The 16,232-nt window shown below is 36.7% G+C and overlaps 1 protein-coding gene across 1 annotated transcript in view; it reads right to left on the reverse strand.

Annotated features, from left to right (window-relative positions):
• The window catches only part of INPP4B (inositol polyphosphate-4-phosphatase type II B), an 851,446-nt gene that overhangs the window by 405,614 nt on the left and 429,600 nt on the right, over window positions 1-16,232 (reverse strand). Inside the window, exon 5 of the mRNA XM_061142404.1 lies at window positions 15,452-15,496. Coding sequence (XP_060998387.1) covers window positions 15,452-15,496 — 45 coding nt within the window. The remainder of the gene's footprint in view (window positions 1-15,451; window positions 15,497-16,232) is intronic.

Raw genomic sequence — 16,232 nt, forward strand, 5'->3', positions numbered from 1 at the left:
CCTTGTTGTGGCAAAGGGGCTTGTGTAACTCAATGAAGCTATGAGCCATGCTATGTAGGGTGACTCAAGATGGGTGGATCATCATCATGGAGAATTCTGACAAAATGTGGTCCACTGGAGGAGGAAATGGCAACTTACTCCAGTATTCTTGCCAGAATCCCATGAACAGTATGAAAAGGCAAAAAGATATGACACCAGAAGATGAGCCCCCGGGTCTGAAGGTGTCCAGTATGCTATTGGGGAAGAGTAGAGGGCAGTTACTAAGAGCTCCAGAAAGAATGAAGCAGCTGGGCCAAAGCGGAAATGACGTCCAGTTTTAGATGTGTCTGGTGGTGAAAGTCCAATACTGTAAAAAACAATATTGCATAGGAACTTGGAATGTTAGGTCCATGAATCAAGATAAATTAAATGTGATCAATCAGCAAGGTGAACATTGATCAACATCTTAGAAATCAGTGAATTAAAATGGACAGAAATGGGCAAATTTAACTCAGATGACCATTATAGCTACTACTATGGGAAAGAATCCCTTAGAAGAAATGGAGCAGCCCTCACAGTCAATAAAAGAATCCGAAATACAGTGCTTGGGTGCAACCTCAAAAATGACAGAATGATCTCAGTTTGTTTCCAAGGCAAACCATTCAACATTGCAGTAAGCTGCCTATGCCCTACTGATGCCAAAGAAGCAGAAGTTGACTGGGTCTATGAAGACCTACAATATCTTCTAGAACTAAAACCAAAAATGATGTCCTTTTCATCATAAGGGACTGAAATGCAAAAGCAGGAAGTCAAGAGATACCTGGAATAATAGACAAGCTTGACCTTGGAGTACAAAATGAAGCAGGACAAAGGCTAACAGAGTTTTTAAGAAAACCCTTAAAGAGATGGGAGTACCAGACCACCTTAACTGTCCCCTGAGAAGCCTGTGTGCATGTTAAGAAGCAACATAAGAACCAGACATAGAACAATGTACTAGTTCAAAATTGGGAAAGGAGTATGACAAGGCTGTATATTGTAACGTTGCTTATTTAACTCTTCACAGAGTACATCATGAGAAATGCCATCCTGGATGAATCACAAACTGGAATGATGATTGTTGGGAGAAATATCAATAATCTCAGATATGCATATGATACCACTTTAATGGCAGAAAATGAAGAGAAACTATTTTAAGAGCCTCTTGATGAGGCTATAAGAGGAGGTGAAAAAAACTGGCTTAAAACTCAACATTCAAAAAACTAAGATCATGGCATCTGAGATCTAAGATCTATTTGCTATCACTCCATGGCAAGTAGAAGGGGAAAAAAGTAGAATCAGTGAAACATTTTATTTTCCTGGGCTCCAAAATCACTGTAGATGGTGACTGCAGCAATGAAATTAAAAGACTCTTGCTCCTTTGAAGGAAAGCTAAGACAAACCTAGTCAGCATATTAAAAACAGAGACATCACTTTGCCAACAAAGGGCCATATAGTCAAAGTTGTGACCTTTCCAGTACTCATGTATGGATGTGAGAGCTGAAGCATAAAGAAGGCTGAGCGCTGAAGAATTGATGCTTTCGAATCGTGGTGTTAGAGAATACTCTTGAACTGCAAGGAGATCAAACCAATCAATCCTACAGGAAATCAACCCTGAATATTCAATGAAAGGACTGATGCTGAAGCTGAAGTTCCAATATTTTGGCCACCCGATGTGAAGAGCCGACTCATTGGAAAAGATCCTGGGAAATATTGAGGACAGAAGGAGAAAGGGGCAATAGAGGATGAGATGGTTGGATGGCATCACTGACTCAATGGACATGAGTTTGAGCAAACTCTGAGAGATGGTGGAAGGCAGGGGAGTCTGGTGTGCTATAGTCCATAGGGTCAAAAAGAGTCTGACACGACTTAACAACTGAACACCACCACATTTTTTTAATTGGAGTATAATTGCTTTACAATATAGTGTTAGTTTCTGCTGTTCAACAAAGTGAATCAGCCATATGTATACACATATCCCCTTCCTCTTGAGTCTCCCTCCCACGCAACCCTCTGGATCATCACAGAGTGCTGAGTTGAGATTCTTGTGCTATACAGAAACTTCCCACTAGCTCTACCCCCTCACCTCCCCCACCACATCCTCATATGTGTTCTCTGTGTCTCTATTCCTGTCCAGCAAATAGGTTCATCTGTAATGTTTTTCTAGATTCCGTATATTAATACATATGTTAATACATGATATTTGTTTTTCTCTTTCTGACTTACCTCACTCTGTATGCTATTTTTAAGGTTATTATCCTGTAGAACTGTGGTAGGAAAAACATAGCATCTTGTTTGCAAAGAGATAAGCACATGGTAGGTGCTCAAAAAACAGTAGCTTTTACTGTGCCCATAATGCCTTGTCCTTAGAAGGTGCTCCTCAAAATTACTGTTCAATGGAATGCAATGTTTTATAAGGGAAGTATCATACTACAGGAATAAAGAAAATGGCCATGAACTTATAATGAGGCAACAAAATAGACCAAGTGCATTCTTAACAGTTGCTTCCCTTGCTTGAAAATCATCTGCAGCTTATATGAAGAGGTAATATTTTTATTAATATTTTTTATCAATAGGTTAAATACAAAAATATACCTCTGTGCTTAGTATTCCCTTTAGCTTACCTATAATACCACATAGAAGGTAAAAATACTAAAGATATAGTAAAATCTTCCATTCTCCCTTTGGAGCTTTAAAAAAGTCAGAGCTTCATGATCATTTATAAAACACAGATCAGCAGGAGAGGAGAAGTGTGAATACAGGAGAAAACTGGCAAGTTTGCCTTCCTTAATTTTTTTTTTCTTTCTGAGAAACATATAAAACAATGACTGATTTATAGAAATTCATAAACTATGAATGGATCTGACATGCAGGTTAATGAAAGGCTTAGCAAGCTATAAAAGCCGTCTATATAAAGAGATGAGACAGTTTTTGTGCAGCTTGTCAATTTGGGCATATTTTATACACATTTTCAAATTCTGAACACAGAAAACCGATCACATGATTTACATGACTTTTTTTTTTTTTTCCCTAGCTGGGCTATTAGATATATGGTAGCTGTTTATAGAAAACCTAAAATCAGTACATAGAATCACATATATGATCCAACAGAAGAACAAAGCCTTCAGAATCAGCATTCTCCTTGTCCTATTGAATGCCACTCTAATATTTGAAGTTATCAACCCAAGGACATCTTGCCTTTGTACCATGACATAATGCTGTGGTAGAAATGAATTTTAATCACTGAATTCTAGGCTGGTATACCTCATTTACCTGGTCCAGATATATAGTGGGTTGCCTGTCCACAGACTTTTTTTAAAAAAAAATTCTCTATTTCCGTCGAGAAAACAGAGTTTCTACAAGGGTGTACTTCAGTTTGTTTATTTAGTCACATTATATATGGCAGCGGAGAAGGCAATGGCACCCCACTCCAGGACTCTTGCCTGGAAAATCCCATGGACGGAGGAGCCTGGTAGGCTGCAGTCCATGGGGTCGCAAACAGTCGGACACGACTGAGCGACTTCACTTTCACTTTTCACTTTCCTGCATTGGAGAAGGAAATGGCAACCCACTCCAGTGTTCTTGCCTGGAGAATCCCAGGGATGGGGGAGCCTGGTGGGCTGCCATCTATGGGGTCGCACAGAGTCAGACACGACTGAAGCGACTTAGCAGCAGCAGCATATATGGCAGAACTGACGTGGCTTACAGAGTAAATGTGAAATAATTTTCTATAAAGTACTTGGAATCACTGATTTTTCAGTACATACCATGAGTTCAAAGGACCAGGAGGTATATGAATCAAGAAACCTACTTGAGAATACAGATTTTATTTTCTCCTCTAGGAGGACAAGATGGCTGCCTTTTAATACATAAACTGGTATACTAATACATAAGTACTTACTGCATGGACCTGGTGTGAGTGTGTGTTCTGAATTCAGAGTCTTATCTTCTGAACCAAACATCTGCTGCTGTCCTGGTCTAGAATGTGATTCCTCCTTTCCTCCCAGTTCGGGTGCTGTTTTCTTCCTTCACAAACTGGCTTTAGTTAAGTCTTCCTTGGAAGGGAGACCTGGCTGGCTCAAACAGTAGGAATCCACCTGCAGTGCAGGAGACCTGGATGCTATCCCCGGATTGGGAAGATCCCCTGGAGGAGGGCATGGCAACCCACTCCAGGAGTCTTGCCTGGAGAATCCCACGGACAGAGGAGCCTGGAGGACCACAGTCCATGGGGTCGCAGAGTCAGACATGACTGAGCGACTAAGCATAGCACAAGTCTTCTTTGAAAAGCCTTTGACTACTTTTTCTCATATTAGTTTGATCTTTTTATATTCTCAGAGACCCTGAAAAATAGCTTAGCTTTTAAGGATCTTTTTAATGACTTCAGGAGTCTTAGGCTGAACTAAACTAAGACTAGTTTGATCTCTTTAGCTATACTATGAGTTAATTGAAGGCAAAGAGCAGAATTTTACTCCTTCAAATATGCCCCCTTTTCTTGTTCAGCTTATTTAGGTGTTTACTTAAATAAATGAACAGTTAAGACTATATGAGCATGTTGCAGAAACTTTGGAAGATTAAATAAAATACCTTTATACTTTCCTCTGGAAAAGCATAACAAAGGAAATGGAAATTTTCCCAAGTTGTGAGAACCATGATTAAAATCTATCATGCCTGTTCTTCCAATCTTATTACTTTGTGCACATAGACACAATTAAATAAGGGTTTTGTTGTACATGCAGTTTGTTAACCTGCTTTGACAACTCTTACATTTCCTTGTTGAATAAAACATCCTTTTGACCCATGATTTTTAATGACTATATAGTTTTCCATCTTTAAAATATGTTTCATTACAAAAATAAACAACACATGCTGATTGACTCTGAGTTGGGGATAAAGTCACATGTTTACTCAGTCATGTCCAACTCTTTGCAACCCTGTGGACTGTAGCCTACCAGGCTCCTCTGTCCATGGGACTTTCTAGGCAAGAGTACTGGAGTGGGTTGCCATTTCCTAGAGTGGCTCAAACTTTCCTTTATTGGTTCTGTATTCGAGGTATTAGAAGAAAAGTCAAGAAATGAGATGGGCAAACAGAAATCAAGAAGACTGTCAGAGAACTTACTTCGTGGTTCAGTGGCTAAGGCCCCACTGCATTGCATGCTCCCAATGCAAGGGTCCTAGGTTCAAATCCTGGTCAGAGAACTAGATCCCAAATGCTGCAACTACTTTAAGACCTGGTGCAGCCAAATAAATAAATAAATATTTTTTAAAAAGAGGATTTGCTATCTGAAAATGTATGATGACATATGACTACATTGCAGAGGTAACTCTGCATTGCCTATTATTGATTTTCATCTGATATAGTTCTCACTATATTATTAATAAAATTATAGAAATTAACATGGGTTTATTGACTTTAGAGAAAATAGAAATATAAAGCAAGGATCTATTAAATAATTTGAACCTCAAATTAGTCTTATTTTCTGTGCTAATAAAATCTGTAGAAAGGAACTGATGCATTTTTTCAATTCAAGAGGAAGAAGTCTCTGGAGAAAAAGTCATTTTATCATTCTTAAAAGAGGAAACAGTTTCACAAAAGGCGAGGAATTGAACAATCATTTCAGTTGAATCCCACCTCTCTTCAACCCTTATTCTCTAGAGTCTCAGCAACACCCAGGCACCAGGATTGATCCATTGTCCGGAGGTTCAGTACAGGTGAAGGTGAGGGAGACTAAAAGCCATGGGAGCCGGAACTCGCTGGCTCAGCCCCTCTTCTCTCTTACCATCGTCCTATTCCGACCCTGACTTTCTAGTAGCCCAATAAACAGTCCTTCACTATTTGCAATATCCACTTTCACTTCAAGACCCATTCAACTCATAACTTGGTTTCACGCCTGATCCAACCAACAACCTGAGTTACTACCCTTGAGCCCCAGTATTCTCATTCTTCCAACCCTATTACCTGATGCGTAAGTATCTACTATCGTCTGCCCCTCCAGGCTGGAAAAGTCACCTGGGTCTTATGTTTAGTATGGACACTTCCCAAATCAGCCTCCACACCCTGCCTAAGTCTCTTGGGACACACAGAGGCCTTCCTCGACTCTCTATGTCCAAAATAGGCCCCCAATAGGCCCTCTGTTCTCCAAACCAACTCCTCCCCCAGGCACAGTCTATAGACTTGCCCTGTTTCTGTCTACACGAGACTTAATGCTTTCTGAGAGTGCTTTTTAAGTTTTCTACGCTCCCAGTAAAATTTAGGTGAATGAATTACTTTCATTTGTTAGGGGTTTCTCTCCTGCCACCATGTCCCCACGTTCCTATCATAACTGACACCAAGGCTGTTGACATGTAAAAAAATGTATGTCAATGTACCCTGCAACTGGTCACTTGGCTTTCATTAGGTATCACTCATCAGCATGTAAGTTATTTCAAGAACGTGACCTCATGCTGTGAAATGAAAAACACAAGAATCACATGCACATACACACATGCCATTCTCTCCTATGTATTAAAATGCATTAGTGACTATTGCCTTGGATTCATGATATATGTGGTGTCCATATAAAAATAGGAAAACATTCTTTTAAGTATTCTATTGACTTTGGAGGTAGTAAATGGAGGCATGACAATAAATGTTATAAGCATAATTAGGGAACTAAACTTAAGAAACAGTTCACAGGAATTTCTTTTCTTTCATATCTTTGTCAAATGACTTAATTCTATATATAATTTCCCACAATGGTTTCAAGAAAGAAATGTTATCTGAATGTGAGAAATGATCCCTCTTCTTAAATGCCAGCTTTGTTGAAATAAAACAATTTTACTAAACTGTAAACAAAATTGGTGTTCTCTTGGATTTTTACTTATTTTTCTGTTTGTGAAAATAAAAAGGGTACCTATATACTCAAGCTAAACAATGAAAGACACGTGAAAGTCCAGCTATAAAGGTACAGGTGAATTACACAATTTAAATGCAGCCAACCACTAGAAATACCATTGACGATGGGCATGAGCTCCACATCTTATTAGTACATGCTTATCTTTTACTATCAAGATATTTTTAACCAATCAGCTTGCTCAATTGACTAGACATCTCCCACCTGATTAACTTGAATAAAGATGTAGCAGAGGAACTTCAGCAAGATATATTGATTTTATAGACATACAGATAAGACAGAAACAAATCCCTGATGGAAAGTAACTCATACAAAATAATATGACACCTACAAAATTAGTGTGGCTGTTCCCAATTTAAAAAGCAAGGCCACTGAAACTCTCAATTTATTTGAATACTTTGGTACAGAATCAAGAATCAAATATAAGAGAAAAATTATTTGGATGGATAAACAACACAGTCCTACTGTATAGCACAGGGAGATATATTCAATATCCTGAGATAAATTATAATGGAAAAGAATATATTAAAATGTGACCTAGAAGAAATAAAAAAGAGTCAATTACAAATGAATAATGCAATGAATGAGATCAAAAACACTTTGGAGGGAACCAAGAGTAGAATAACGGAGGCAAAAGATAGGATAAGTGAGGTAGAAGATAAAATGGTGGAAATAAATGAAGCAGAGAGGAAAAAAGAAAAAAGGATCAAAAGAAATGAGGACAACCTCAGGGACCTCTGGGACACTGTGAAACGCCCCAACATTCGAATCATAGGAGTTCCAGAAGAAGAAGACAAAAAGAAGGGCCATGAGAAAATACTCGAGGAGATAATAGCTGAAAACTTCCCTAAAATGGGGAAGGAAATAGCCACCCAAATCCAAGAAACCCAGAGAGTCCCAAACAGGATAAACCCAAGGCAAAACACCCCAAGACACATATTAATCAAATTAACAAAGATCAAACACAAAGAACAAATATTAAAAGCAGCAAGGGAAAAACAACAAATAACACACAAAGGGATTCCCATAAGGATAACAGCTGATCTATCAATAGAAACCCTCCAGGCCAGAAGGGAATGGCAGGACGTACTGAAAGTAATGAAAGAGAATAACCTACAACCTAGATTACTGTATCCAGCAAGGATCTCATTCAGATATGAAGGAGAATTCAAAAGCTTTACAGATAAGCAAAAGCTGAGAGAATTCAGCACCACCAAACCACCTCTTCAACAAATGCTAAAGGATCTTCTCTAGACAGGAAATGCAGAAAGGTTTTATAAATGTGAACCCAAAACAACAAAGTAAATGGCAACAGGACCACACCTATCAATAATTACCCTAAATGTAAATGGGTTGAATGCCCCAACCAAAAGACAAAGATTGGCTGAATGGATACAAAAACAAGACCCCTATATATGCTGTCTACAAGAGACCCACCTCAAAACAAGAGACACATACAGACTAAAAGTGAAGGGCTGGAAAAAAATATTTCATGCAAACGGAGACCAAAAGAAAGCAGGAGTCGCAATACTCATATCAGATAAAATAGACTTTCAAATAAAGGAAGTGAAAAGAGACAAAGAAGGACACTACATAATGATCAAAGGATCAATCAAAAAAGAAGATATAACAATTATAAATATATATGCACCCAACATAGGAGCACCGCAATATGTACGGCAAACGCTAACAAGTATGAAAGAGGAAATTAATAGTAACACAATAATAGTGGGAGACTTTAATACCCCACTCACAACTATGGATAGATCAACTAAACAGAAAATTAACAAGGAAACACAAACCTTAAATGACACAATGGACCAGCTAGACCTAATTGATATCTATAGGACATTTCACCCCAAAACAATCAACTTCACCTTTTTCTCAAGTGCACACGGAACATTCTCCAGAATAGATCACATCCTGGGCCATAAATCTGGTCTTGGAAAATTCAAAAAAATTGAAATCATTCCAGTCATCTTTTCTGACCACAGTGCAGTAAGATTAGATCTCAATTACAGGGAAAAAATTGTTAAAACTTCAAACATATGGAGGCTAAATAACACGCTTCTGAATAACCAACAAATCATAGAAGAAATCAAAAAAGAAATCAAAATATGTATAGAAATGAATGAAAATGAAAACACAACAACCCAAAACCTATGGGACACTGTAAAAGCAGTGCTAAGGGGAAGGTTCATAGCATTACAGGCTTACATCAAGAAACAGGAAAAAAACCAATTAAATAACCTAACTCTACACCTAAAGCAATTAGAGAAGGAAGAAATGAAGAACCCCAGAGTTAGCAGAAGGAAAGAAATCTTAAAAATCAGGGCAGAAATAAATGCAAAAGAAACTAAAGAGACCATAGCAAAAATCAACAAAGCTAAAAGCTGGTTTTTTGAAAAAATAAACAAAATTGACAAACCATTAGCAAGACTCATTAAGAAACAAAGAGAGAAAAACCAAATTAACAAAATTAGAAATGAAAATGGAGAGATCACAACAGACAACACTGAAATACAAAGGATCATAAGAGACTACTACCAGCAGCTCTATGCCAATAAAATGGACAACTTGGATGAAATGGACAAATTCTTAGAAAAGTATAACTTTCCAAAACTGAACCAGGAAGAAATAGAAGATCTTAACAGACCCATCACAAGCAAGGAAATCGAAACTGTCATCAAAAATCTTCCAGCAAACAAAAGCCCAGGACCAGATGGCTTCACAGCTGAATTCTACCAAAAATTTAGAGAAGAGCTAACACCTATCTTACTCAAACTCTTCCAGAAAATTGCAGAAGAAGGTAAGCTTCCAAACTCATTCTATGAGGCCACCATCACCCTAATTCCAAAACCAGACAAAGATGCCACAAAAAAAGAAAACTACAGGCCAATATCACTGATGAACATAGATGCAAAAATCCTTAACAAAATTCTAGCAAACAGAATCCAACAACATATTAAAAAAATCATACACCATGACCAAGTGGGCTTTATCCCAGGAATGCAAGGATTCTTTAATATCCGCAAATCAATCAATGTAATACACCACATTAACAAATTGAAAGATAAAAACCATATGATTATCTCAATAGATGCAGAGAAAGCCTTTGACAAAATTCAACACTCATTTATGATTAAAACTCTCCAAAAAGCAGGAATAGAAGGAACATACCTCAACATAATAAAAGCTATATATGACAAACCCACAGCAAGCATCACCCTCAATGGTGAAAAATTGAAGGCATTTCCCCTGAAATCAGGAACAAGACAAGGGTGCCCACTCTCACCACTACTATTCAACATAGTGTTGGAAGTGCTGGCCACAGCAATCAGAGCAGAAAAAGAAGTAAAAGGAATCCAGATAGGAAAAGAAGAAGTAAAACTCTCACTGTTTGCAGATGACATGATCCTCTACATAGAAAACCCTAAAGATTCTACCAGAAAATTACTAGAGCTAATCAATGAATATAGTAAAGTTGCAGGATATAAAATTAACACACAGAAATCCCTTGCATTCCTATATACTAACAATGAAAAAACAGACAGAGAAATTAAGGAAACAATACCATTCACCATTGCAACAAAAAGAATAAAATACTTAGGAGTATATCTACCTAAAGAAACAAAGGACCTATACATAGAAAACTATAAAACACTGATGAAAGAAATCAAAGAGGACACAAACAGATGGAGAAACATACCGTGTTCATGGATTGGAAGAATTAATATTGTCAAAATGGCTATTCTACCCAAAGCAGTCTATAGATTCAATGCAATCCCTATCAAGCTACCAACGGTATTTTTCACAGAACTAGACCAAAGAATTTCACAATTTGTATGGAAATACAAAAAACCTCGAATAGCCAAAGTAATCTTGAGAAAGAAGAATGGAACTGGAGGAATCAACCTGCCTGACTTCAGACTCTACTACAAAGCCACAGTCATCAAGACAGTATGGTACTGGCACAAAGACAGAAATATAGATCAATGGAACAGAATAGAAAGCCCAGAGATAAATCCACGAACCTATGGACACCTTATCTTTGACAAAGGAGGCAAGGATATACAATGGAAAAAAGACAACCTCTTTAACAAGTGGTGCTGGGAAAACTGGTCAACCACTTGTAAAAGAATGAAACTAGAACACTTTCTAACACCATACACAAAAATAAACTCAAAATGGATTAAAGATCTAAATGTAAGACCAGAAACTATAAAACTCCTAGAGGAGAACATAGGCAAAACACTCTCCGACATAAATCAAAGCAAGATCCTCTATGACCCACCTCCCAGAATATTGGAAATAAAAGCAAAACTAAACAAATGGGACCTAATGAAACTTAAAAGCTTTTGCACTACAAAGGAAACTATAAGTAAGGTGAAAAGACAGCCCTCAGATTGGGAGAAAATAATAGCAAATGAAGAAACAGACAAAGGATTAATCTCAAAAATATACAAGCAACTCCTGCAGCTCAATTCCAGAAAAATAAATGACCCAATCAAAAAATGGGCCAAAGAACTAAACAGACATTTCTCCAAAGAAGACATACAGATGGCTAACAAACACATGAAAAGATGCTCAACATCACTCATTATTAGAGAAATGCAAATCAAAACCACAATGAGGTACCATTACACGCCAGTCAGGATGGATGCTATCCAAAAGTCTACAAGCAATAAATGCTGGAGAGGGTGTGGAGAAAAGGGAACCCTCTTCCACTGTTGGTGGGAATGCAAACTAGTACAGCCGCTATGGAAAACAGTGTGGAGATTTCTTAAAAAACTGGACATAGAACTGCCATATGACCCAGCAATCCCACTTCTGGGCATACACACTGAGGAAACCAGATCTGAAAGAGACACGTGCACCCCAATGTTCATCGCAGCACTGTTTATAATAGCCAGGACATGGAAGCAACCTAGATGCCCATCAGCAGATGAATGGATAAGGAAGCTGTGGTACATATACACCATGGAATATTACTCAGCCATTAAAAAGAATTCATTTGAACCAGTCCTAATGAGATAGATGAAGCTGGAGCCCCTTATACAGAGTGAAGTAAGCCAGAAAGATAAAGAACATTACAGCATACTGACACATGTATATGGAATTTAGAAAGGTGATAACGATAACCCTATATGCAGAACAGAAAAAGAGACACAGAAATACAGAACAGACTTTTGAACTTTGTGGGAGAATGTGAGGGTGGGATATTTCAAAAGAACAGCATGTATACTATCTATGGTGAAACAGATCACCAGCCCAGGTGGGATGCACGAGACAAGTGCTCCGGCCTGGTGCACTGGGAAGACCCAGAGGAATCGGGTGGAGAGGGAGGTGGGAGGGGGGATCGGGATTGGGAATACATGTAAATCCATGGCTGATTCATATCAATGTATGACAAAACCCACTGGAAAAAAAATAATAATAATAATAAAAAAAAAAAAAAAAGAAAAATAGGAGTAAATCTTTGAGATCTTGGATTAGGCAATGGTTTCTTAAATCTGACACCAAAAGCATAAGTGACAAAAGAAAAAATAAACTGAACTTCATCAAAGTAAAAAAAAAAATAAAATAAAATAAAATGTATATATATATATATACACATATATGTATGTATAACTGAATCACTTTTCTATACAGTGGAAATTAACATGACATTGTAAATTAACTATACTTCAATAAAAGGAAATCTACCCCCCAAAAAATTTTAGTTGGAAAATTAGTTGGAAAAAGGTCTCTTACATCCTTTATTCCATTTTCTTTCTAGATTTTTTTTAGTAAGATGCTTTGCCTTCTTTCTCGTTAATTAAATATGCACATTCTTAAACAATGAAAAAATATTTAAGAAAATATTACTCTCTCACTTATTAATTATGAAATGAGGCTAACTATATGATAGATGAAGTCTCGAATAATTTGTAAGATTAAAAAAAACTTAAAGAAAAAAATGGTGATAAAAATATACACTAAAACCTACATGGGTTTGGCTATATGTCTTTGAAAGAATAGTTTAAAAAAAAATCTTCAAGAAATGGTATAGTTAAGGATCTTTTAAAGTGCTGAGAAGCATAGCAAACAGTTCAGGAAATATATATTCCAGGATCAACAACACAATTCCCTGAAGATTCTAGATGACTTTCTTTTGTTTGTGCATCAGGGATTTCCTGCCATATGACAAAATAAAATTACCTGTTGTTAAGAATTCTAGTGTATTTTTTAAAAGACATGAAAAAAGAAAATTAAAGTTTGGTTTTTTAAATGGGAGAAATATTATTATGAATAAATTCTCAGAGCTGCTAATCTCTTAAATCTATGATTCAAACCAGAAATGTAAGTGATGACAGCGTTGTTCCCAAACTTGACTGCACTTTCAAAACAATTAGTATAGTTAGGTCTTTGAAAAAGACAGGTAACTTTAATTGAAATAGAGTGGGTATTTGGTCCATGCATTCTGTCTCCATGCTTGACTAACAGCCTCTACTCCAATTACTTCTGCCTAACTCAGATTTCCCCTATTTTCCAGGCTTCAAGTAAGAAAGCTTTTTTTGTGTTTTGAAATACTCCTAATGAGTCTAACAAATCTTCATTTTTCAGAAGTCTTGCTGAAAGGTTAAAAAAAGCAATAAATATATTACCTTAAAAATAAAAGATGAGTAAGTGAGTCAAGAGGTGCCAAGGTCTTTTTTGATACTTGATTCCCTTTCTGAAAAATGGATTTTTTTCTTTATTTGACAACATCTGAGAATTTTTTAGACAAATAAATAAATAAACAAAGTATATCTTTATCAGTGGTTGCCAGGCATTACCGGAAAGACAGGGCTGAATAGGCAGAGCTCAGAGAACTTTTAGGGCAGTGAAGATACTAAGTATGGTTCTATAATGATGAACACATGTCTATACATTGTCCAAACCCATAGATAATATATAACTGCAAGGATGAACCCTAATGTAAATTATGGACTTGTTGCTTAGTCGCTCAGTCATGTATGACTCTTTGTGACCCCATGGACTGTAACCCACGAGGCTCCTGAGTCCATGGGATTCTCCAGGCAAGAATACTAGGGTGGGTTACCATTTCCTTCTCCAGGGAATCTGCCTGACCCAGGGACTGAAGCCAGGTCTCCTGTGTCTCTTGCATTGGCAGGCGGGTTCTTTACCACTGAGTCACCAAGGAAGCCCCAAATTATTGACTTAGGATGACAATAATCCATCACTGTAAGTTCATCAATTGTAACAAATGTATCATTCTGGCAGGGGGATGTTGATAATGGGGGATGCTATACATGTATAGGGGCAGGGGAGTACCTAGGAAACCTCTATATCTTCTGTTCAAATTTGATGCAAACTGTTCAAAAAATAAAATCTATTAGAAAGAGAAAGAAAAACAAAACCAAAAAAATTATGATTGTTTTCTCAGTAAGTTATGCTTCAAAATGTAATATTTTGAGTGAAGAATATAAATTTGAAACATTTCATTATATAATAAAATACATATTCCTAAAATAATTGGAACTTCAAATCACTACAAACTACTACAGACAGTGGAGATATGTGTTTCAGCTTGCCCATAACTTCATAAAATATGTATGTATCAATGATTTGGATATTAAAATATATCTTGTGAAATTTCATACAAATAAATGTAAAAATATTAGGGACCTTTCAAAGTACTTCAGAACAATGAAAGAAGAAAAGGCTTTCTAAATAGTTCATAGGAACCATATTTTTACCCCCTTTAAATGCCATTTTGCAACTAATTCCCTAATAGCACTTTGCAGTCATACCCAATTCAAGTTCCTACTCACTAGCTAAGTAGTGGGCCAGCCTCAGGGTATGTATTTTTTTTTAAAACCACTGCTACATAAGCAAAAATTGTTTTTATTGAAGTGTAGTTGATTTACAGTGTTGTAGGGGTGCACATTTTTAATTCCTCCTTTGACAAATTTACAAATTTCCAGATGTGACAGATGCTTGGAGTTGCTTAAGCAAGTTAAAGCTTTGAATTAAAATTAAATTCTCAAAATCAGGGATCTTGCCACAATATCAAGATGGAAGAGCAAGGGAATATTTTTGAGTGAGTGAGACCAAAAGGGGAGCACAGACCCTGTAAACGGCATAAAGAAGGACAAAGGAAAACTCTACATGAGCCCAGTCAACAGCCCCAGGAGTGAGTAATTAGACACGTGGATTTTGAGAAATGATTTGCAACAAACTTCAGTCACTGTATTAGAATAAGTGTTGGGCAAAGGACTTGTGGTCAGCAGATCTGATTGACAGATACAAACCCATCACCACTGAAGTCCTCAATCCTTGGGTCATAAACTGACCTTCTCCATAGCTCAAATTCTTCACTTACAAACTGGGGAAAATAACACTTACCTTATAGAATGATTTTTTTTAACAGAACAATATTCATGAAATGTTAGAAACTATATTATAAATAACAATGATATCAGTAACATACCTAAAGTTGTAAACTATATGTACAAAAGGCTTATTACATTTATAGCTATAAATAAATAAGAATTTCTTACCAAGGATGAATTCCAACTGTGGTTCATTTGGAGTCTTCTGAATACCTATGAATAATAGGCACAAATTCAGATTGAAGATATTTAACTCATCAAAATTATGTGAACATAAATAACTTTCTCCCTGCCCACAATGTATAAATACACTATTTGGCAGAACAAATAAACTCAGTTAATCATCCAGACATATATAACAAGTCAATTCTCAGGGCAGGATGTAATATTTATAGAAAAACTAGATATGGCTAAAGATTTGATTGCTGTATTTAGTTCCATGGTCATAAAACAGAAATATTATTTCTGTAAGGCATGAAAAATGCAAAACATATTTTTCAACTGTTTCTGTTTCTTTTGTATATATGTTGACAGAGATGGAAACTTCACAAAGGATGACCTCATCCAAGTCTTCTCTGACACAGATTTCTCTTTCACACCACTTCAACCTTGTGTTAATGGTAAATAATTAAAGAGCTATTTCTGGTTAGGTTACTCAGGACACGATGATGGCGGTTATTCTGCCAATTTATTGATAGCTCAAATCAATATTCTGTTAAATGTTCTTTCCTTTTTTTGGCAGTTAAAAAAAATCTATTAACATGGGTAAATGATTTAAGATGAAGTGGGAGGGAAAGTTAAGTTCGAGAACAAAGGTAAGGAAAAGGGAACATCTAATGGCTAGAAGATAGAAAGGTAAGGCTGTGGCAAGTAATAAAATGGTAGATGGATTTGTTAAGACTACAGTCTTTTTCAGAGCTTCCTAAACAAGAAGGGCTGATGGGATATA

This window comes from Dama dama, chromosome 5, assembly GCF_033118175.1.
Source record: "Dama dama isolate Ldn47 chromosome 5, ASM3311817v1, whole genome shotgun sequence".
In the NCBI taxonomy this organism is placed as follows: domain Eukaryota; kingdom Metazoa; phylum Chordata; class Mammalia; order Artiodactyla; family Cervidae; genus Dama; species Dama dama.